Genomic DNA, 25,462 nt, shown 5'->3' on the forward strand with positions numbered 1-25,462 from the left:
GTCACACCAAAATCTGTAGCAGAACTAGGATGCAAACCTAAATCTCCTTAGTCCCAGTCCAGTGCCTTAATCACAAGACCATTCTCCCTCATATGCATATGTTTTTTTTTTCATATGTGGACATATACAGAGAAAATTTTCATTACTAGGACAATCAACGAAAACTGCACCAACTCCAGTGCAGTACATTCTAGTAAAAACACATTTTTTATTCAAAAGCTTGTTTAAAATGCCTGAAGTGAAAGGACTTGACAGCTTCCCTTTAATACCATTGTTTAAAAATATGAAAATGTCAAGTCATATCAGTTATGTTATTGACTCTGACCTCTGGATTCTGTTTATTGTGTGCTGAACTACAGTACAGTCTTGAAATGTGCTGCGATTGGGATTTTTGGTACATTCCATATTTATCACTGATTAGTCTGAAATATATTGCTCTGCTATGGGAAGGGGATTCATTTAGAAGGAAAAATTTTGAATCAGCTATAATAATGATGGAAAGCTAACATTATTCCACCTTTCTTAAAACAATTTTGTAAATATAAAACCTTTGCAAATACAAACTCCTCTCACCCCCCCATTTTTAGTAGGTTTATTATGGAAATCATTGAAACCTTGTTAAATAAAATATCATCCTTACAATTTCAATTTTACTGAATAGATAAACACACTTTGGCATAGACACTCTCCTAGAGAACGGATCTTGCTGAGGAGTTAAATGTTAGGATTTCTTTGAGTCAATTTAACGGCATTTGTATGTAAAATATAGGGCCATATTGTAACTTCCCCAGTGGCTGTGGGCTCCAGACACAGTAAATATGGCCTCCAACATAGGGGAACCCAGGGATGTCCAAGGAAAGGAACATTCAACTCTAGAGAGACACTGTCCTCTTCCATGATGGCTTTGGAGGTGCGTGTCTCCCACTTGTTGATAGTTTGGCTCCCTATGGCGCTTTTTTGCCATTGGCCACCATTGTCAGTTTGAAGAGAGGGGACAGAATAAGTTAATGTCTCTAGCTGTACTAACTTTTACTTGTGTGAGCAGTGGCTCCAATTCAGGAAAGCATCCCTAATTGGGAAAGGTGATTAGATATATGTTTAGTGACGTGGACTAAAGGCCATATTTAAAGTTAAGCACATGCCTCTATGCTTTCTGAAATAGGATGGACTTAAGAACAAAGTGAGAAGTGCCAAAAGCCAAGCAGAATTCAACCTTGCGAAAAATGATAAGTTGGGAAATGGGATACCGGGAGGAAGCACAAGCAGGAGAATGCAGGAGGGGAGGACTCCTGTCTCAGACCGAGAAAGCGTGACAATCAGCAAGTTATCTTAAGTGCCTATACACAAATGCAAGAAGCATGGGAAACAAGCAGGGAGAACTGGAAGTACTGGCACAGTCAAGGAACTATGATGTGATTGGAATAACAGAGACTTGGTGGGATAACTCACATGACTGGAGTACTGTCATGGATGGATATAAACTGTTCAGGAACGACAGGCAGGGCAGAAAAGGTGGGGGAGTTGCATCGTATGTAAGAGAGCAGTATGACTGCTCAGAGCTCTGATATGAAACTGCAAAAAAACCTGAGAGTCTCTGGATTAAGTTTATAAATGTGAGCAACAAGGGTGATGTCATAGTGGGAGTCTGCTATAGACCACCAGACCAGGGGAATGAGGTGGACGAGGTTTTTTCGGGCAACTAGCAGAAGTTACTAGATTGCAGGCCCTGGTTCTCATGGGAGACTTTAATCACCCTGATATCTGCTGGGAGAGCAATACAGCGGTGCACAGACAATCCAGGAAGTTTTTGGAAAGTGTAGGGGACAATTTCCTGGTGCAAGTGCTGGAGGAACCAACTAGGGGCAGAGCTCTTCTTGACCTGCTGCTCACAAACAGAGAAGAGTTAGTAGGGGAAGCAAAAGTGGATGGCAACCTGGGAGGCAGTGACCATGAGATGATCGAGTTCAGGATCCTGACACAAGGAAGAAAGGAGAGCAGCAGAATACGGACCCTGGACTTTAGAAAAGCAGACTGACTCCCTCAGGGAGCTGATGGGCAGGATCCCCTGGGAAAATATAATAAGGGGGAAAGGACTCCAGGAGAGCTGGCTGTTTTTAAAAGAATCCTTATTAAGGCTGCAGGAAAAAAACATCCCGATGTGTAGGAAGAATAGTAAATATGGCAGGCGACCAGCTTGGCTTAACAGTGAAATCCTTGCTGATCTTAAACACAAAAAAGAAGCTTACAAGAAGTGGAAGATTGGACAAATGACCAGGGAGGAGTATACAAATATTGTTCAGGCATGCAGGAGTGAAATCAGGAAGGCCAAATCACACTTGCAGTTGCAGCTAGCAAGAGATGTTAAGAGTAACAAGAAGGGTTTCTTCAGGTATGTTAGCAACAAGAAGAAAGTCAAGGAAAGTGTGGGCCCCTTACTGAATGAGGGAGGCAACCCAGTGACAGAGGATGTGGAAAAAGCTAATGTATTCAATGATTTTTTGCCTCTGTCTTCACAAACAAGGTCAGCTCCCAGACTGCTGCACTGGGCAGCACAGTATGGGGACAGGGTGACCAGCCCTCTGTGGAGAAAGAAGTGGTTCGGGACTATTTAGAAAAACTGGACGAGCACAAGTCCATGGGGCTGGATGCGCTGCATCCAAGGGTGCTAAAGGAGTTGGCGGATGTGATTGCAGAGCCATTGGCCGTTATCTTTGAAAACTCATGGCTAACGGGGGAGGTCCCGGATGACTGGAAAAAAGGTACTGTCGTGCCCATCTTTAAAAAAGGGAAGAAGGAAGATCCGGGGAACTACAGGCCAGTCAGCCTTACCTCAGTCCCTGGAAAAATCATGAAGCAGGTCCTCAAGGAATCAGTTCTGAAGCACTTAGAGGAGAGGAAAGTGATCAGGAACAGTCAGCCTGCCACATTCATCCCACGAAAGGAGCACTAGAGAAGTCCTCCAAGCAGCCAATCAGAGTGGCTGCAGGGGAAGCAGCCAATCAGGGCCCAGGAGGGCCATATAAAAGGAGCTTCAGAGTCAGAGACAGTCAGTTCCTTGTTGGAGCTAGAGGAGTGCAGCTTGTGCTCCTGGCTGGCCAAAGCGAATGGCAGCACCATTGAGTGAAGAAGAGATCCTCGCTGGCTGCTGGGCCTGAACTTAGATGAGCCTTGAAGTAAGGATGAAGCTTTGGTGAAGTCTGGGGCTGCGGGGAACTGGCCCAGGGAATTGAAAGCAGTGTAGTGCAAGGTTCTGAGGCTTGTGATGTGCAGGAAGTCAGACTAATTGATCATGATCGTCCCTTCTGGCCTTAAAGTCTGAGTCTGCAATGTTAAATGCTTTTCTAAATTGGGACCAACGATTGCAGACTGACCACTCCCCAGTGCAGGTCCTACCTACACTGATACCACTATTCCCAGTAAAGGCACAAGACATTTGGCTCTGAGATTGTTGGGTACGAAAGGCTCAGGGATGAGGGTGAACAATGCTGCCTTGGCTCCTCTCCACTATCCACTCTTTCAGGAGGGAGAAGAATTGTTCTTCTTAACCTCTGAAGATAGGACAAGAAGCAATGGGCTTAAATTGCCAAGATGGTTTAGGTTGGGCATTAGGAAAAACTTCCTAACTGTCAGGATGGTTAAGTACTGGAATAAATTGCCTAGAGAGGTTGTGGAATCTCCATCATTGGTAATTTTTAAGACCAGATTGGACAAATGCCTGTCAGGGATGGTCTAGATAATACTTAGTCCTGCCATGAGTGCAGGGGACTGGACTAGATGACCTCTCAAGGTCTCTTCCAGTCTTACGACTCTATGATTCTACAACAGAATGCCAGCAGCATTAAAATATTTATCCAGGCAGCTAAAAAACAGCTCCTTTTCACCCTTTCATCATTCCAAGAGCAGAGCTTCAGCCCTCTCTAAAACCCCTATTGAATATTTTTTTCTGCATCATGCCCGCAACATCACCAAATTCAGGCTATTTTGAGTACTGTTCAGGCTATACTTAAGAACAAGATTACAATTAAGTATGTGCTTAAGAGCTTTCCTGAATAGGGATGCTTTCCAGAAAAAGGCCTGTATTTTACAAGGTATGTTTATTTGGTTTGAAATAAAAACAAGCTAAATTCTTTGGTCTGCACTCCTGTTGATAAAAAAGCAACTTATCAGCCATGCATTGCCTGAAGAGGTTGTACTCAAGCCTCAGTTCATTACCACTGACATTTTGTTTGAGGAAATTACCTTTCAGAAGGCTGTTGTCTTTTTTTTTTAAAGGGCTGTCAGCCATTGTCAGACAGAGGAACTTGAACAATTTGCAAAAAAATCTCAGAATGCTTAAGGGAATAAAGAAATGACAAGTTGCTTGACATTCACATAGTTTGTCTACTTTTTTCGTCTTGAAAACTATCTGGATAGCAAGCCCAGTAAACTCACCTCAGCTAGGTAAAATTCATCATGCTGTCTTCTGAAAGTCTCTCCTTTGTAGTAATTACTAGCAGCGACAATGACATCTACTGCCACCATGCTCAGTATGAACATATGAAATATTGATGACCTCATCAGTTTCTGTAGAGGAAAAAACCACAAACAGACAAGTAGTATTTTCTATTAAAGTAGTAAAACTTTATAATTGAAATGATTCATACACAACAATTTATTATATTTTTATAACTTGCACTGTCACAATAGTATGTTATGCAAAGCTTCATAAACTAACTGTAAATTACTATTTATCTTATAGTCAAATATATCATTTTACTCAAACTGGTTTATATGCAATATCATTTTTTTTCAATTATTTCCACATCAACTTTTATAAAAGTTTCATTGTTTACTATTTCCATTATTTCTAAGATGCTTTTAAAATGCTTAGCTATATTTATTCTAGCCATTTTTCCCTTTGTGAAACATTCTTTATGATTTTAATATAGCTGTAACTGTTTCCTTGTTTAGGTGCCAGCATTATCAATATATGTCAGCATAGCTCAAAGGATACTAGTTACTACAACATGCCTAGAGTGACCAAATATCCCGATTTTATAAGGACAATCCTGATTTTTGGGTCTTTTTCTTATATAGGCTCCTGTTACCACCCCTCCCCCCCAACCCCCGTCTCGTTTTTTCGCATTTGCTGCTGGTCACCTAAAAATGCCCAGCAGAGACAGAGCAGATATTCTGTAGTCCCTTTGGGTTAGTCTGTAACCTTGCTCTCTTCCATGAGTAAAGGTGACACAACTTATTTCCCTTTCTCTCTTCTTGGCCAGTTCCTTGCACTTCTCCCCACAACAGGAGCCACAAGCTGAGAAAGCATGGACACGGGAGTACGTGAGGGCCCTTACTTCATCTTACTCACCAGTGCAGCTGAATAAAGACTGTGACAATCTAGGCCTTTGCTTTTCAGAAGAATTAGACAGTTTTAATTCCTAGACACTTTCAGATTGATGAAGCAGTAGATTCTGAAGCTGGATTTAGAATGCATAGGGCCTTTCCCCACAACTTTTACAATACTGAAGTTACAAATTGGACCCAAACTACTTCTCCTAAAAGTTTCAACATGTTTGAGCTAAAGTTAAGAGATTAAAGACAAATGTACTTTAAAAGACCATGTTGCTCAATTCCTGTTGTTTTCAATGAGAGCTGAAGATGCTTAGTACCTTCCATGATAAATTCCTTCAGTACCAAAAGATGGAATTATGGCTGCAGTTGAGCAATAAATTTATTGCTGCCTATAAAATTCAAATTAAATAGCCAAATATACTGATGTATATATTAAATCACTCACAGACCATTCACATATCCTTGCATGCACAATCACTTGAGCGTGCAGTTATTACACTATTACTTTTCCCCACAAACTGTGGAATTTATACTTGTAAAACTTATTTGCACAAACTAGCAACTCATCATGTTACTGTACATTGTATTAACACAAACAAGTTGATTCAATTTCTCCCCAAATTTGTTTCTAAAAGTAGCCAGTACAGAATTTCAGGTATAAATCCTCACTATATAGAACAAAACCTGCTAGCCTTCCCTACCTTCTTTTAAAAATGTCACATGGCTGGATTTAACGTACTTAAAAAACAGGTGGCCCAAAATCATTCTACAGCTACGCTTTTTCCTAATGTACCCCTGCCTCAGTATCTTTCTACCTCAGCTCTGGGTCCCTTAAATGAAACCTCCACACCCCTTCTTGAGGATGGATTTATTAAAATAACAAAACCAATCTCAAAATCAAAATCTTCAGCACAGCCAGCCAGTAAAGGGAGTCACAAAGGAGCCAGAGGCTGCACTAAGGCAGGAGCAGCAGGCCTAGGGGACTAGAGCAGAAGCTGGCTGCAAAGGAAAGGCCAGGTAGCTTCAGCCTGAGAGCTGGGACTGAAAGCTGAGCGCTGGATGGGGATAGGGAAGCTGTAGCCATAGCAGGTTGATGGTGCACAGCACAATGCCCAGCAAACAGGAGGCATGGGGGCAATTGCATGTGCACAGGAGGGAGATGGTGCCAGGAAAATGGTACAGCCCCCTTGCTACTTTTATACCCCTGTTCTGGACTGCCACTTGGGGCTGGGTTGGGAACTGTTGGTTTGATCTTTTATTGTCACCAACTTTTTGTGCCTAGATATTTGTGCATTTTAGTTTCTGGCAGTCCTACTAATACAACCACTACTTACTCAGAATTAGAAAGCGCTAATGGGACCATTAACGGACTATACACCATAGAGTTTAGTGCCTGTGTTGCCCCTTTTCAACTAGAGCGGTTTGTCACAGTTTGGAATACTGGGGATGTTCATGCTGGAAGTAGAAATTCCTGGGGTCTGATATTTTCTTTGTTGCAATCTTGTTTATTTACAAGGAATGTACGAAGTCCCCTGTCTCCGACCACAGAGGGAAACAAGAACAAAAGGAGCAGTTTCTTAGCTTACAGCCCTCAAGACTCTTTAGCTAACACCAGACCGAAAAGTTTTCTCTCCAGCATTTTCCAAGATCACACTATGCTTACAGGCTCCTGCTTGGCTTTTTCTCTCTCTTTCTCTCTCTCTGTACTTGTTGGTTCTCAGTTTTTAGCTATATATTTTGTACACTGGTATATGACTGATGTAGTATCGTACTATATTAATTTGATTTAATAAATACATGATTAACATATAGACAACATAAATTTAGTGTACCTGAACCAATTATATATTTTTATATATTTTATGTTACAATTATATATAGATAATATATTTTACAAAATATATGGATACATATACAATAAATATATTTTTTAATAACCCATATTTATTTGCCCAGACTTGACCACTATAGCTAAGGTTGCAAAACAGGATCAGTTACAATGTCTTGCCTTCATACTCTTATCTCTGTGAAAAATTCATCTTCAGGGCAACACAATCACACATGGGGGCAGATCCAGTTAATGGGCCCGTGGCAATTATCCCAGATGAACATTCATTTCTTGGTCTCTGTCCAAATAAGAATTCATTGTGTTTGTACAGTTTAGCACTGTGGAGGCCTGGTCTATGACTGGTGCTCCTCAGTGCTATCACGATACAAACCTACTACAAATATAATAATAAATATTATTAAAACTATTTAGAAAGTTTGAAAAAAATCCTTTCAGCAGTTTGTGTTCAGCAGTATTGGGGGAAAAAGTTCTCAATTTTAAACAAGTTATTGTCACTTTATTTCCCCTGCACAGCTAACTCAAAATTATCTGAACTCTAAAACACAGCATTAAACAGGTTTCCCACACAAAAATTTTAAACCAAAATGTTTGGAAAGTTTGGTTTGAAATATTTTGCTCAAAATTTTTTGAGGTAAATTTCAAATGGAACGTCAATGGCAGTTAGGCACCTGTCACTTCTGTCTTCATATACAGTGTAGTTGTAGCTGTGTCAGTCCTAAAGTATTAGACTGACAAGGCGGGTCAGGTAATATCATTTATTAGACCAAATTCTGTTGGTGAGAAAGACAAGCTTTCAAGTCACACAGAGCTCTTCTTCAGGTCTGTGAAAGGAATTCCTCCCAGTGTCAAAACAATACACAAGGTATAACAGATTGTTTAGCACAAGTAGTTAGCACATATTGTAAGGGACCATTCAAGGTAGAAATTATTAGAGGGGTAGCCATGTTAGTCTGGATCTGTAAAAAGCGACAAAGGGTCCTGTGGTACCTTACAGACTAACAGACGTATTGGAGCATAAGGTCCACAGGACCCTTTGTTGCTTTATTCAAGGTATAAGGTGCCGCAGGACCCTTTGTTGCTTTATTCAAGGTAGAGTGGCCCATTAACATCTCTGCAGTCAGAGGGCAAAAAGAGGGGGTATCTTCATCCTCTTAAAGGCTCTCTGGAACACTCCCACACTAACATCAACTCCCCAGACACCACAATCAGCTTCAACCTACTGACAACATACATAAAAAAGGCATGGATCAGCACACCTACCTTTATAGATCCAGCAACCACCTTAAACACACCAAGAAATCTGTTATCGACAGCCAGGCACTCAGACACCACAGAATATGCTTTGAGGAGAAAGTCTGGGATATATACCTTAAAATGGCCTTCACCAAACAAGAACACTCCACCAGAGAAGTAGATCACATAATGCAATAGGTCACTCAAATAACCTGAGAGAACCTGCTTCAATACAGAAGTAAAACCCCCTCTGAAGTGACCACACCTCTAGTTGTCACCTACCGCTCCATCTTGGAAACCATACGGGGTATCATCAAACAACTTCAACGCTACTCAATGGGGGCCCTATCCTGAATGAAATATTTCATGAACCCCACTTCTGGCCTTTAAACAATCCCCCAACCTCTTCATCAGAAGCAAACTCCCTACAGAACAGGACCCAGCAACTAGAAGTGGCACCAGACCCTGCAAGAACAACAGATGCAAAATCCGTAGACATATCTCCACTGCTACAATGATCAGCACATCTTTCAAGATTCATGGATCCAGGGGTGAAAGTAGGTCAGTGAAGGCTGGTACAGAGTACTGGTAAGAAGCCAGTACTGACCTGTATGCAGCTGACGGATAGGGGATGGGGTTAAAGTGCTGCCATGGCAAAGTACCCTCCTTGCTGCCTCTTTTGTCTGCTCCCCCCCCGTCGTCTGCCCTGCTAGAAGGGGGGCAAAAGCGGCAGCTGCCCCAGGGCCAGCGATTTAAAAGGGCCTGGGGCTCCCAGCCACCACCACCACTACTGGCAGCAGCCAGACCCCTGGGTGGTGTGGGCCAGGCAGCGCGAATAGGCTGGCTGGGTTTGGCTGACCCCCAGCCCTGCCCCTTCTGGGGGCCAAGAGCTGGCCCTTGTACCAGTAAGAGATTAATATAACTTTCACCCCTGCATGGATCCTACACATGCCTATCACAACATGTGGTGTACCTCATCCAGTGCACTAAATGCCCCAATGACAACTATGTGGATGACACCAGACAATCACTATGCTGTCAAATGAACTTGCACAGGAAAATGATAAAGACAAAAACTCTGTATCACCTGTGGGTGAACACTTCTTTCACAAAGCAATCACTCTACATCTGACCTGCCAGTTCTCATCCTCAAAGGAAACTTCTTACACAACACTTTCATAAGATGAAGCTTAAATTATTTGGTCTGTTTGACACAAAAAACCATGAACTGAACAAAGACACTGGATTTATGGTTTATTACAACTATCTGTAACCCACTAACACCCTCTTTTTGTCCTGTGACTGCAGAGGTGTTAATTAGCCACTGTACCTTGAATGGTCCCTTACAATATATGCAAACTACTTTTGATTAAAAAATGGTTACTAACCTTTCTGTAACTCTTGTTCTTCAAGATTTGCTGCTCCAGTATAGGTGTGCATGTGTCATGTGCACAGTTGCTGGAAGTCATTTTTCCCCTAGTGGTACCTATTGTGTCGGTCCATCCACTGGCCACTGAGGAAGAATCTGCCATTGGCCCAAACTGCACACTGGCAGGACAAGTCCTTGGGTCTCATCTGTGAGGTGTGTGAGATGCTTTAGATCCATTCCCTCATGAGGCATATGATTCTACCTGTGATTTGGAGCCAGAGGACCTGCTCGTAGGTGATCAGGGTGGTCCTGTACCCCAGGATGCTGAGTGACTTTGCCTAGATAAGAAGTGGTGTCTCCAAGGAGAGTGGTGCTGTGATAAATAATGGACCCTCCATGGGTAATGTTGTCGTGATGGAGAGCAGCGCCCCGACGACAAGCAGTACCGTGATTGTGACACTTCAGCAGGAAGCAGCATGGGGACTGTGATCAGTGCCTAGAGTGTGACTGGTGATGGAAATGAGACCAGTGGTGGGACTGCAACCAGCGTTTAAGTGGGGTGCTGCATCGCTGTGGTGTGTGTGGTCTCAGTGTTGAATCTCACAATGATGAGCGGAAAGGAGGGCTTGCCTAGGACTGGTGCTTGCCCTGTTGTGGCCGGACCCTGTGGTGCCTGGTTCATCCCCTGCAGGCTTTGTCTCAGGGATGGTAGTGCCAGGAGATTCAAGAGGCTTTGCGCTGTCTCATACACCTCTGGTGTCTATGGTGGTGCCAGGGTCATGTCACCCTCTTGGCTCACCCTATGCGGGGAGTCCCTCAGGGCCGGACTCAAAGATTCCCCTGATGGGGCCAGAGTCAACGGTGCCGGTTGAGTCACCTCCGATCGAGAGTGATCTGCCATAGATCGCACTCTCTCAGTCATTTTTGAGGGGGAACGTCCCCAATCAGACTTCAGCCGCTTCTTCAGCACCGGTGATGGGGATTGGTGCTGTCCCATCAAGTGCCGCCTTCCTGGGGGCCGGAGAAGTGTGCCGGTGTCAGAAGGACAGTGCCTGGGAGCCCAAGCCACGCTGGGCGTCCTGAACAAACACCAGCACTCTCCTGGTAGAGGAGGTGCTCGGTTCCGGATCTGGTTGCCGCTCTGAAGAGGGATTGAGTGCCTTCTCCATAAGTATGAACTTCAATTGATTGTCTCTCTCTTTTTTGTCCTCGGTTTGAAGTTCCCACAGATTCAGCATGTATCTTGAATCTTACCCTCTCCCAAGCACTTTAAACAGCTCTCATGAGGGTCACTAACTGGCATCTGCTTGTAGCATGCCCCACACTGTTTGAAGCCCTGGGACCAAGGCATGCCCCGGGGCTTGAGTAGGAAAGCCCCACAGGGCAGGTGCTTACCAGCTATTAACTACTAACTATCACTCTACTTATGCTAATGAACTATTTACAATTATCTACACTCTGTTTACAGGAAGAAGACCACTACAAGAATAACTTGTTGAGCAAGAGAAGCATTCCAGTGACTGCCACAGACAGAAAGAAAGAATGGAGGAGGGGGCGAGCTGGCAGGTGCCAGTACACCACGCTATGGAGGCACCACTCCAGGAGGCACCAGAGACGACCCAATGAATACCACTAGGGGAAAAAAGGACATGACATAAAATTATTCTTATAGAAAAAGTAAAATAAAATAGGGTAAATTAATTTCTGCTATAATTCCACTGACTTCATCAAAGTTACAGAGGATGAATTTGGCCAAGTGCGTTGTATATTGTAACGAATCACACTTCTCCTGATATCTATTCACTTAGGTTCTTACGTGGTCCCGATCAGTGTATTATCTAAATGCTTCCCAGCTATAAGTATTTTATTCTTACACACCCGTGTAAAATAGGGAGAGACTATTATTCCCATTTTATAGATGGGAACTGAGGCACAAAGTGAGCAAGTGACACACAGGAAGTGACTCACACAGGAATTAAACCCAAGTTTCCTGGCTTCAAGGCCAGCTATTTAACCACTAGGGTCTTTAACCATTCTCCCTCACTGCCCCCATCTCATGTAAGGAAGCTGACACTCCCAGATGAAAATATGTTTAGCTTTCAAAGCCATGCAATCCCATACATTGCACAGTGTGTGCACTTATTGAGGAAAAAGATTAATCTACTGTACACGGCTAAAAATATTTTAGCTTTCCGTTAGAGAGCTATTGAACAGCTTGAGTTAGGGATCAGCTTGCAGAACAGGGGAGGAATAAACATACAAATGATCTCCCTACTCCCACACACTACGTTACCAGTCAGTCATTAGTCCAGCCCTGGCAGTGAAGAAACTCCCCGCATTTCATCCAAAAGATAGCTGAGACAGGGTAGCAACCCAGCTTTTAAAGATTTCTGTTCTTTTTAATAGTTCTTTAAGGTGGGGTTCCCCCTCTGGTTAGCTGAAAAAGTTTGATTGCTCTTGTGTTCTCCCACTGGAACGGTCTGACAACTGTAGCATGAAGGAATAGTTTTCTTTTCTCCTCCGTTAGTATTTGGATAGAGAGGGAACAGTAAAGTCTTCAGACTGATAAAACCCCTTTCCCTTGCTAAACTCTTTAAGAAATCCCTTTAATTTTTTTCTCTGTCTGAATGTCAGCCAGCTAATTAAGAGCACAGCTCTGTGTTAGGATGCAATTAACACAGGCAGAAGTCATGCTCACAAGCTCAGTGGCCTCATGTAAGGGAAGAGGCAGTCTTGGGAGATCATGCGGATAAGTCATGAGCTGCTAATGAAGAAGAAACAGTCCCTCAGAATGGCAGTAGTCACAGGTAAGGCTTTTTTCTAGACTTGATCCTTAAGTATTTTTAATTCTCTACTGTAGCAATTATAAAACTACTGTAAGTAGTTTCATATCATTCGAATGACAATTTAATGTCTCCATAGATTTTAATCTCACAGTAAAATTTCCCTTGTTAAAAAATCAGAATCCATAGACGCCCAGTATATCAAACAATAAAAGATTGTGCCTTTATGGGTCTAAGAAAGTAGCAAAGATTTATTCATAAATTATGCAGCTCAGATTAACTGTTGATACTGAATCCTTTGCACAACTCATGAAAATCTTGTTCCCAGAAACCAAGAAAATACGCACAATACATAGAAAAAACATTGCCAAAAAGATGTTTGGCACAAGTACAGAAGTATCTTTTCCAGACAGCCTTCTCCCACCCACCATCCTCGGCAAACAAGGCCAGCCTCCTGCCCTCTTTGTCCATTTCTACCACAGATGTCTTCATGACTTCTTTCATACCACCTCTACCCATGAACAGGTAGATTTTCCGTGATACAAATAAATAGGAGTCAGACACACAACTTCCATTGACTTTCAACAGGAACTGGATAGATAACTGACCTTTATATCTTTGAAAATTTGCCTCAGCGTGTCTTCCTGAAACTGTTTCAACAGCCCAGCTTCCTGTAGTGGGGTGGTTACCCACTCCTGCCCTGAGGGTTTTAAAAGCAGCCCTGCAGAGGGCTGCAGCTTTAAAAGCCTGGGCTGATTGGGGGAAAGTAGGCTCAGCTGTGGCCATGCCTCAATGAGGCCTAGCTGGCCCCTATAAAAGCCTATGAGCCAGAGGCCCAGGCAGTCTCTCTCTGGCTGTAGAGAGAGATGGGCCTGGCTGCAGGGAGTGAGAGACAGGGTACCTGAGTGGAGCAGTGCTGGGGAGAGGCAGCGGAGCTGGGGCGCTCCAGCCTGGAAAGCCCCAGGCTGTGACCTAGCATGAGGCCAATAGGTGCTGGGAGTTGCAGAGCACAGCCAGGGGTAGTCCAAGGCAGCAGGTCCAAACCCAACCTTGCCAGTGATGAGTAGGCTGATACTGCAGTTGGCCCCAGGGCGTGGGCAGATGATGATTGGCAGTAGTTTTATACTGAGGTGAGGTGGGGATAGTGGGTGGGGGTTTCCCAGGGAGGGGAAACCCTGAGAGAAAGGGGTTACTGCCAGTGGGCAACACCCTAATTAAAGGGGCACTGTGGTCCAGGGAGGGACATGGGAGCCAGAGGACAGGCAGATGACCAGCCTGCAGAGGGCGCTCCGGAGCTGGAATAAGCTAATTCCCAGATGTCACCAGTAGGAGGCGCCCTAGGGGTGAGTCCGCATGTCTACATTCCCCTGATTCAAATCCCCATTCAAACCCAATACCATTGAAATGTCAATTTATACAAAGTGAATAAACCATGAAGATCATACTTTATTAGAGATTTACTTTGTGTGTGTTATTTTTATGCTATTGTAGTAATGACCAAAATATGCAGGGTACTTTCCAAGCATGAGGAAGAAACAATCTCTACTCCAAAGAGCTCCCAAGATAAAAAGGTGTAAATTAAAACATGTAAGCAACGGGGCTTATTCTCCCACTCTTACTTATGCTGAGCAGTACCTTAGCCCCAAATCCCTAAGGGAATCCTCAAATTTAATAGCACTGCTTGAGGAGCAAGGTATTACTTAACTTGGGTAAGAAAGACAGAATTGTGCCCTTTATTAATTAAATACATTCAATTTCCCTCCCTTTCCATCCTCCACAGTTCAAACCATCCTCCCAAACACCAAACCCAGCTGCAGTTTCAAGGTCCTTACTCCCTTCCCGCCTCACCAATAAGCAATTCCCTCACAGGTAGATAACAATGAAAGCTAGTTTCTTATACATATCACAGAAGAAGTGGATCTTCAGCAGGGAATTCAGTCCCAGTGCTTAAGATGAGGAAAGCATTTAAGTCCTATGAGACAAATGCAGGTGTTTTGATGACAGTTTCAGAAATGAGGAGCTGAAACTGCTTACAATGGTCTGGTGGACTGGAGAGCTAATGACATCTGCTGTGAAGAAGACCTTGAAGCATTTCTTCTGCTTCCTTCAAGCCCATGGGGGAAAGAAGACATGGGGAGAGGAAGGTCAAATATATATTGTCTTTGACAGTGACAACTTATGTGTGCATGAAGCATACTTTTTAATCCCAGTTACCTTAAATGCAATTATGCAAGAATGTATTATTATTATAAGGCCTGAGGAAAATGCAATATTTATTTTCAAATTTAAAAAAAACATTAAAGGAGTACTATTACAAGATAGGGAGTTGGGACAATTTTCTTCAACTGTTAGGATTTTAAAGAAATGGAAGACAAAAGGGTGAGAAAGACAAGCGGCAGGTCAGTGCTTCAGAGGTCAGTTGGCATGTGAAAATAGCAGAATCTGAAGAAGGAGCACTAAGCTGCACCGTGTAGCAGCACACGGTCCCCTCCTTGGGTTAACTTCTGTTAATAGTTCAAATGGCATACAAACTCCAAGAATGGGCATCTCTGGAGGCAACTTCATGAGGGAGAAACATTTTTGTTTAGTTTTCTCCTATTAAACTATGCTATTGTTTGTTTTTGGCAACTTGTAAAATAAAGAGAGAAAAAACAGCCCTATATGGAAGAGTTTTTAACTCAGCTATACCTATCTATTATAGATAGATGTGATATCTTGAAATCTTTGGGAAGAATGGGGTAAATTACATTGTACATAACCTCCTGTGGGACTGAGCTATTTATAAAGTGCGTAGTATTTGATCAGTGTTACACCTGGTTGAATACTCTGATTATTTGGCAACCCCCTGTGGCATCATGCCTCAAATTCCTCATAGAGGTATGCTTATGATATGATTATGGCATAACAAAGATGTATTTTGTGCAAGATAAGGCATGTGAGATATCATTGGAAAGGTTATGATTTACTGATATGATTATTATATTTGTATGCATGTATCATTTTTGTATTTGAAGTTAGGAATATTGTCTATGCATCTACTATAAATGTGTTTACACCTGGCGAATGCCCATGAGGCAGAATGCAATCAGTCTAGATTGCTGTCTGGAAAGGGCCATTAGGAAGAACAATAGGTGTTAGAAGATGTTAATCTTTCACGGAAGGAAAGCCTTCCTGGGGACACTGGAAACAGATTTTGGGTTACGGCTGCAGCGTCATGTGATCGAGCCACCTGACACTGGACACCATGATAATACTTGTACTTTTCCACTGACCGGGGGTGGGAATAACACTGGAAGACAAAGGATTCCTGCCACATGTAAAACTTATTTAAGGTAAGGGAGTGACATCATCGTGGCTGGTTCTTCACGGAATCCCCGCCCAGGATGACTGCTGTAAACAAGAAACAAAGACTGAATGTGGTGAGAAGGACTGAGCCCAGGCTGGAGGGTTGTCTATCCTATGAATGAAATATCTGAAGGTTTAAGCTGCAGGCAAATGCAACTGGCCTTCAAGAATCTCTGCAATTTGCCTAAAATAACATTTAGAGTGAGAAATTACAACTTGTAACCAGTTTCTTTAGTATCTTAAGCTTAGGTTGCGTTTTTGTTTTATCTGTTGGGTAATCTGCTTTGATCTGTTTGCTATCCCTTATAATCACTTAAAATCTATCTTTTGGTAGGTAATACACTTATTTTTGTTTTGTCTAAAACTCAGGGTGTGGAATTCATAACTGGGGGGCAAAAAGCTGTTGCATATCTCTCTCCATATTGAGGGAGGGGGTGAATTGAGGTTATTCTATACAGTTCTCTGCACAGCACAAGACAGTACAATTTTGGGTTTATCCTCTGAGGGGAATGTGCACTTGAGTATTGGGCAATTCCCTAGCTGAGCCTTCCCATGCAGAACTGATCTCAGCATCTGTGTGAAACTACAGCTGAGTGGGTCCTTACGCTGGAGGGAACTTGAGAGCCTGTCACGGCAGGACAGTGTAAAGGGATCCCAGGTCAGGTGGGCTCAGTGGTACCCCAGCTTCAAGTGGCACCCCAGGGGGAATCCGTTACCCCCCCCACCACGCACACACACACCTGCCAAACAAGAATCACAAAGTGATGTAATACACATATAGTATATTATCACCTCTATTCAGAAGCATCTTATGCCATTTTCTGTTTGGGACTGACAGTGTGTGTTGTGTTTATAGACCTGTATTGAATCATCCTACCAATAGTGTCCAAACTCTGGATTACAGCATGAATCATTTTGTTTTTGCTCAGACAGTATAATGTACATCATACAGGCAGTAATTATTTCCCCCAGGGGTTTTGGTTGTAGAGGGGTATGGCTGGGTGGAAATATTTAGCGAAGATTTATTGTGGAGGGTGGGTTGTCCAAGCTGCATGTTACAGAAAAGCCAAACAGCAAATGTTAGATCTCTGTCACAGGAAAGACAGCATAAGACATAACAGTGATGGAGAGCTCCTCTTCTCGCTATGGCAATCTGGGAGGAATATTGAGCACAGGCTGCTTAAATGGGCTTTTCTTCCTCTAAAAACAGACCTAAGAAGTAGAAACCTTAGTTTCAGATGACCTAGGCATTTGATCAGCCTGGCTACTGCTACTCTAGGATATGGGGCGCAGGAAAGGAGGAAGAGTGGCCATGACCCACCGCATACCACTCTACCCACTCATGCCGCCACCCACATTTTAATTTGGAGCTAGTAGTTCTGCAGTTTGACAATGTGCTGGGCAAGACCCTGCCATGGCACTAACATGTCTCCAGTCCTTCCCTAGATGTTCTGATGCAGAGAGCTGCCAGGCAACTCTGTTCCATGGCGTGCAGTGGTACAGAATGCTATTGTTTGTACTTGCCTGTCCACACAACATTTTCATTGCATAAAGCCATGTCTGTGACTGCATACGAGCAAAAAAATTCAGCCTTCCTGAGAAAACATTTTACATTAGGGAACTGGGATTTCAATGTACAAAAGCACACAGTGATATCACTAAAAGCATGTCCATACCTGCTTCATACAAAGGGACTCAGAACATTTCAGAAAGAGCTAGTCAGCTACAAAAAAATGGATTGTAAGTAAGACACACAGGACACCTATGGAGAATCATTTATTTTAAGAAACTATTTTTTTTTGTTTAGAAGGTGCATACTCATATAAAGCTGAACAGAAACAAATAGCATACTTGGCAAGATAGAGATCTAACATTTTATTGGACTCTCCACTTTTTCATTAAGTGCAGCGATCAGAAAGATTAGAACAGGATTTCCAAGCAATTTCTTGCATAGTTTAATTACTACATCATTTTCCAAAACTGAGCAAGATTTACATATAAAAGCAGAGATTACTTATGAAATAAATCAAATGCCCCATTACAAAAAAAAAAAAAGATCTGATGAATAATTTGACTTAATGAAGATTCTTTGGATTCAGGCTCACCATCTATTTTCTCTCAAAACAGCTGCTTTGCAAATGAAAAGAAATGAACCTCCACATCACATAAGCACAGTTCTGGGACTGTGCACTGAGCCTATGAGGCCTATGTCTACACATAAAGCCACACATAAAGGCTTCAGCATACTTTTGTGTGCTGTGGAGTTGCTGCATCAGCGTACAACCCCGCTGCTGTTAACAATTATTTATCTTGGCATTTATGTTTATATGTCATCCTATATCCTAAGGCCAAGATGTGATGGCTAATAAACCAGTAACATTAGAAAAGGCTTAGCCCAGTGTTTCTCAAACTGGGGTTACCGCTTGTGTAGGGAAAGCCCCTGGTGGGTCGGGCCGGTTTGTTAACCTGCCCCATCCGAGGGCTGGCCGATCGCGGCTCCCACTGGCTGTGGTTCAGTGCTGCAGGCCAATGGGGGCTGCTGGAAGTGTCGTGGGCCAAGGGACTTACTGGCCACCGCTTCCAGCAGCCCCCATTGGCCTGCAGTGGCAAACTGCGGCCAGTGGGAGCCACGATTGGCTGGGCCTGTGGAAAGGGCAGGTAAACACACCAGCCAGGCCCGCCAGGGGCTTTCCCTACACAAGTGGCAAGCCCAGTTTGTCTTAGCCTTTATGAAGAGTCAAGATAGCTTTACCTTAACTCAATCAAAACTTGGTCCCACTCTTTGCCCTTCTACAGAGCACAGACTGTACTCCTTTTCTACTGGTGAGGTCCCCTGATGCCTTCCTTCTCTCCCTGCCTCCCCTTGCCTTTGCCTAGTGACAGCCAAGTTCCTTTCCCTCTCCTGAGCTGGCATTGTGTGTAAAGGCCAGTCAAGCACTCACTTAGCTCTGGCATCTTCTTGGCATTTGCCGGGGCTCATATACCTTCCCCTCAGGATGTGATTATTTCACCTGATATGCAGTCTCTTCTCACTCCATTACTCCTCCTTCTCTCCTCTGTGAGGACTCCCTGATGAGCATCTTCATGTTGCCTCAATTTTTTTTCTTTTCCCTTTAGTCTACACTGCAGAGATTTGTCACTAAAAGTTATACTGTTTTAATTAAAGCCCTTTAATTAAAGTGCTCTTGCATGTCCACACTATGATCCTCATGTTGGCAGAGTGCATAGACCTGGAGAGCAGTGCACTGTGGGTTGCTTTGGGAAGGGTTTGCAATGCCTCATGGGGCAGGTACTGTATCACATGATGCAGGTTTCTCAATCCCATTGTTCCATGGGCATCGTACTAGACTGCCAGATGCTTTGCAACCAAAGTGTGGGGAGGGAGAGTGTGTGACAGGGAGCGTGTGGGTGTGTGTGTGCGTGAGGGGAGGGAGAGACAGAGACTGAGTGTGTGTTGGGAGAGTGTGGAGAGAGTGGGGGGGGCATGTGAGAGAAACAAAGTGTGTGTTGTGGGAGAGTAAGTGTGTCAGCATGCTGCCTCGTAAAGTAAGACAGCCACCGGAAGCAACCAGTCCTGAGGGAGTTCATAGTTCATGTTTGTAGTGTGGGAGAGAGCAGGAACATTTCACGTTAATGATTTGCTCTTTGTTGCCCAGAACAGAGCAGCATGCTCAGCTGTCAGAACTTCTGTGAACTTTGCACGTGCCTGCAGGGCTACTGAGTTCAAAACAGTGAGCAGAATGGTCACTGCAGGCATTGTGGAATATCTGGGAGGCCCGTTCTGGTGATATAATGAAAGGAAGTGTCTACACTGACACTTTGTCATTTTAACTTTGCCGCAAAAATCTCTATGCCTCTCGTCAAGTTGGTTTTATTTTGTCGCTGAAACTGAAGAGTTTTGTCACCAAAAGTGACATTGCAAAGTGTACACCTCCACTGTTTTATCGCCAAAATCAGCCTTTTAGTAACAAAACTCTGCTGAGTAGACACGGCCTTAGTTGCTACTGGTGCTGGGCGGGGGGAGATGGGAGATGCCATTCCACTCTTCTGACTTTCCCTCCATGAGTGGCTGCAGCTGAGCTGGCTTCTCCTCTGGTCTATATCCCCTACACCACAGTAGCAACTCAGCTTCAGGCAGAGTTAGAACTTGGAGCAAAGGACATTTAAAAAAGAAATGAATGAAGAGCTGGACTACAGACAGCTGGGAGAAAATACAGTAAGAAGGATGGGAATGAGAAAACCAAAGGAGGAACTGAATGGTAAATACTGTTTGCTCTCTCTCTGCCTTTTGCTAAATGTCACTGTGAGAGATAAGGCAATTTCCTGCAATATCTTTGGGAGATCTTACACTGTTATGCTTATGCATCATTGTGGGTCAGGGTGTGTAATTCCATGGGGGAGGGTAACAACAGCTCCTCCAGAAATTAAGACTAGTGGAGGGTGATTACACAAATTCACTCACGTTGTAACACCTCCAGAGAGGATTCTCCAGAGACCAGCAGATAAAGAAAAGCCTTTTGGATAAATAGCCTGAGTTTAAACTGACTGTGGGTTTTCTTTCTGATCCCACCATTGGACAGATCTTTAAGACTGCAAGAACGGCTACACTGGGTCAGACCCATTTAGCCCAGTATCCTGTCTCTGACAGTCCGCCATGCCAGAAGCTTCAGAGGGAATGAACAGAAGAGGGCTATTTTGAGTGATCCATTCTCTGTTGTCCAGTCCCAATTTCTGGCAGTTGGAGGTTTAGTGAGTCCTGCACCCAGGGCTGCCCAGAGGATTCAGGGAGCCCGGGGTCATCGGCGGCGGGGAGCCCCCAATTCGGCAGTAGTTTGGTGGCAGGGGGGTCCTTCTGCTCCGGGACCTGCTGCCGAAGTGCCGCCGAAGACCCGCGGCGGGGCCTCTGCAGCCGAATTACCGCTGAAGACCAAGTACTTCGGCGGCAGGTCCCGCTTCGGCGGTAATTCAGCGGCGGGGGTCCTTCTGCCCCAGAGCGGAAGGACCCCAAGCCACTGAAGACCCAGAGTGGAAGAAGCTCTGGGGGCCTCGGCCCCGCGAGAGTTTTCTGGGGCCCCCGGAGTGAGTGAAGGACCCCACTCCAGAGGCCCCGAAATCTCTCGTGGGGGCCCCTGCAGGGCCCAGGGCAAATTGCCCCACTTGTCCCCCCCCCGGGCAGCCCTGCCTGCATCACGGGGTTGTGTCCCTGATCATCTTGGCTAATAGCCTGTGATGGGCCTTTCCTCCATGAACTGACCTAATTCTTTGTTTAACAGTTACCGTTTTGGCCTCAAGTTCCACAGGTTGACTATGCATTGTGTTAATAAGTACTTTTGTGGGTTTTAAACCTCTTACCCATTAATTTCATGGGATGACCCCTTTCTCTTGTGTTATGAAAAGGGGTAAATACAATTGCCCAATTCACTTTCACCATACTGTTCATGGTTTTATAGACCTCTATTGTATCTCTCCTTAGCCGTCTCTTTTTTAAGATGAACAGTCCCAGTCTTTTCAATCTCTACTTGTATGTAAGCTGTTCCATAACCCTAATCATTTTGGCTGCCCTTCTCTGTACCTTTTCCAATTCTATCTTTTTTGAGATTGGACGACCAGAATCACACTATTCAAGGTGTGGACATACCATACTGACTGTTTGGCAGGCTTTCTGTTTCTCATGTATGTTAAAAAAACTTTTAGTTTTTGTGTCCTTAGCTAGTTGCTCTTCAAATTCTTCCTTGGTTTGCCTCATTTTAGTTTTGCACTTGACTTGCTGCAGTTATTTCCTGGGAAGGATTGGAAGGACTTTGGCCTACTGAGGTCCCATAAGACTGATGGGTGATCTCTGGTAAACTTTTAGCATGCTTGTAGGAATTTCATTGTTTTTGATGTTTTTTCTATCATGCTTTCACCTTAAGAATAAATGTGCTGACTTATAAAGAGTTGTGTGTTATCTAGTGACTACTGGCAATTACACTGTTTACAGCCTTACAGAGAAAGCAAAGAGCAAATGCTGGCCCATTTAGGCAGTCTAGCTTGCTGAGAATAACACAGTGTAGGCAGAGAATTGTGCAGCCTGGAAAACCACCGGTCAGGAGTGAGACAGGAATGGGTCTCCACACAAGAGACATGACAGCTGAGGAGCCAGGACTCTAGAGTGACTGCCTTGGAGGGACCCTAGAGGAGGAAATACAGGTGCAATTGCCCTCTACTGTGACAGTCAGAGCTTGAGTTTCTTGGGTGCTGGTGTGGGTGAATGAGGATGCAGAGGGAATAAGGAACCTTTTTTTCTCTCTCACCTCCAATAAAGCCCTTACCTGCTTCTCTCTGCACACCCAACCCACTACAAAATATATTCCTATGTGTCCACTCCTGCATGACAGGAGTCCTGATTTTAACTTCAAATATCTGGTCACATGATGCAAGAACCCAAGCCGTGAGATGCAGCAAAGCCCTTGGTGATGGCAGATACAGGGCAGAAGAATGGGACAGAAACAAAGGAGAACAAAGTTCTCGGATACCATTTGATTGGTCTGATATAAGAATATTAAATAGAGCTCTTGGGTGGTCATTGCACAAAGGGTGACATGAGAAGTTGCCACAGGGTCATGGGACAGGGCTTCATAGGAACCTTGCTTCTTTATGTATCTTGCCCTAGGCCTGGTAAAACCTGGCTGGAGCCCTATCTGCAAATAATGTAAAAGGAATGTAAAAGTTGCCATCAGCACATAAAATTGTTTTTAAAAGTTTGATTAATAGAAAAAGTATTAGTGTTCCAAAAAAGGAAAATCTATAATTATGAATTGATTTTGATATGTACTAAGTCATAATGAAGTAAAAGTCGCTAATTAATAACCCAAATATCTTTTGGTCTTTATGGTAAGTGTATCTATTGAAGTTAACTTCAAAGGATTGATTTAAAAAAATATTTGCATCAAACATATTTTTCAAACAACAAAGGAATACCCTTTGAGAGGAAAATCCTGTTGTCCTGTATTTATGTAATATAAAAATTCTTAATGGATAATTCTCATTGGAATTATGAAGGTATCTCATAACATTTTAGGAAGTAATAAGTATGTAGGTCTGAATATTTTAATCAAGTTACTTGACAAATTAAGAGTGGTTTTTATTTGAAACTCATTCAATTGATTTTTGGGGGAGGGCTAAAGGAGTGGGAGAATGAGGTGTCTATAACAGTTTACAAAATGGTTGCAGTAATGTACACCAGAAGGTCATATTTCTATTTATATAATCACAACTGAAAAAGGGCAGAAGCCAGAAACTCCAAATGGTTTATAAGTTACACCATGAAACATACCATTAAAAAAAATATCAAGTAGTATGAATCAACTGTTAGGAGAGTCACTCATCTTCTCTGTAGAAAGATTTCATAATTGTGGAAAGAAACTGAATGGCTAAGATAGCAGACGTTTGGGAAAAAACAATAAATATACAACACACACACACTCCCAGGTAATTTTCACACTTTACAATTTCTTTACTTAAGTAAATGCCATATAAGCACAGTGCTGTATATGGCATAAATGTGCTAAATTAAATACTGATGATGCTAGCACCTGTAATATATGTTTCTATGTGCCCACTTTTCAAACTGACTGTACTGGGGTTAGCACCCACCTCTCAGAGTGTCCCCTGGTTGAATGCATGTGCCTGCCCCCTCTCAGTTTATGGTGACCCCTGTCGGTGGTTTCTCAGGCAAGTTTTCAGTGACTCAGCCCTCCTGCCAAATCATACACACAGTGTGTATTTGAAACAGAACCAACTCTTCCAGAGTATACAATCCAAAATGTACTCAGTCTTCTAAAACAGCCCAACAGGGCCCATTATGATACCCTCACTTGGTCCGGCTAGATTACAAGGCTCCTAGTCTGGAACTGAGCAGCTCCCTGAGGGCTTTTTCCCTGGGGACTCCTTATCTCTACTCGAGTCCTCAGTGACTCCAGCCTTCCTGCTGAGCCATCCCTCTTGGACTCAGTTTGCTGACCACAGCTCTCCGCTGAGTCAGTCCCAGTGCAGCCCCCTTTTCTGCAACAGCACAGTTCTAATTCCCTCACCTGCTCTAAGTTTCCCTGGGCCACCCCCTGTTGCCCATCTTAGTTGAGTCCCAGCAGCCAGCCAGAAGCTCTTTCCTCACTCCCCCATCCCTGCCAATTGACTGACCCTACTTTGGCCCTGAAGCTCATTTTATCTGAGCCTGCTGGGCCCTGACTGGCTGCTCCCTTTAGTAATTGCTGCTGTTGCATCACGGTCACCTCCTGCTTTTGGCCTGCTACCAACCGATGGATCACTTGCTCCATTGCCCTTTTCTGGGACAGGGTGTGGCAGGGTCACGAGGTCTCCAGCAGGGAGGGGGCCTTAGGACCTAGTTCACCCTGTCACACTGACATTAACTGGAGACCTGATCCAACTCCCATAGATCTGATCCACCTCCCATTGAAGTTAGTGGATGTCGGTCCACTGATTTAATGGGCTTTGAAACAGACTCTGTGAGAGCATTTTAAGCCATTTAGACTTCCAAGTACCTGATTTGTGTGTGTAATCAGGCACTTGGACATCTAAATGAGCTAAGTAACTTGCATATGCCATTGATAATTGAAAACAGGAAGCAAGACTTTGAAAATCTTGCCAACACTTTATAAGATACACACACACACTTGGAAAATATTCCTAATTGATTTTATCATTAATTTTAAGTTAAGGTGAATGGTAAAAAACAATAAGATACGCAGTTAAAGTCAACATTATATCTGCTCTCCATTCATCAGTTCTCCTTCACAAGCACAGCTACATTCCATACCCACTGCTCAGAGACCATATTTCTAACACAGTTGCCTGAACAACTAACACACAGTCTTAACGCTCATCATGCTTGCTGGTTAATGTTCATGATTAATAAAGATATGTTATGGCTCTCATAAATTACACTGCACATAATTTGTGTGTGTGTGTGTGTGTGTGTGTGTGTGTGTGTGTGTGTGTGTGTGTGTGTGAGAGAGAGAGAGAGAGAGAGAGAGAGAGAGAAACTGAGGTGCAATATCAGATTGCAAATGATGACTGTGAGGTTTTTTTGTGGTGTTTAGGAAATGTGACATGAATGGGTCATCTCTACCCACTAGTCATTTTTACAAAGAAATTGTAGAATTAAAAGGGGCATTTATTTATTTTGTCCTATTTATGGTAGAATTTAAGGCTGGCCATTAATTATTCAGAATGAGGGTGTCATTTCTAAAGGGCACAGACATAGTAGTAATTTGGGCATTTTTTTTTTAGAACAACCACCTTAACTGCATTATCTGGATTTCTAATGTTGAGAATTTTTAAAATTTAATATTCTTGAAAGTTAATATATGACTCCATTTCACCTTAATAAAGTTATCTGGGAATTATTGTCACCTTCTCCTTCATCTTCCAGTCCTACACTGCTGTCTTTTTCATGTCCCTGTCAGGTTGTGCCACATTCAGTTTAGTCTGTAAGCTCTTCAGGGCACAGGCCATATTTTCACTTGGTTTGGAAGGCACCTACTGAATTTT

The 25,462-nt window shown here is 43.4% G+C and overlaps 1 protein-coding gene across 1 annotated transcript in view; it reads right to left on the reverse strand.

Moving 5' to 3' along the window:
* Nucleotides 1-25,462, reverse strand: part of NALCN (sodium leak channel, non-selective) — a 335,712-nt gene that overhangs the window by 148,153 nt on the left and 162,097 nt on the right. Inside the window, 1 exon segment of the mRNA XM_030568085.1 lies at nt 4,432-4,563. Within this exon segment, the coding sequence (XP_030423945.1) occupies nt 4,432-4,563 (132 nt within the window).

This window comes from Gopherus evgoodei, chromosome 1 (genome assembly GCF_007399415.2).
Source record: "Gopherus evgoodei ecotype Sinaloan lineage chromosome 1, rGopEvg1_v1.p, whole genome shotgun sequence".
NCBI classification, from domain to species: Eukaryota; Metazoa; Chordata; order Testudines; family Testudinidae; genus Gopherus; species Gopherus evgoodei.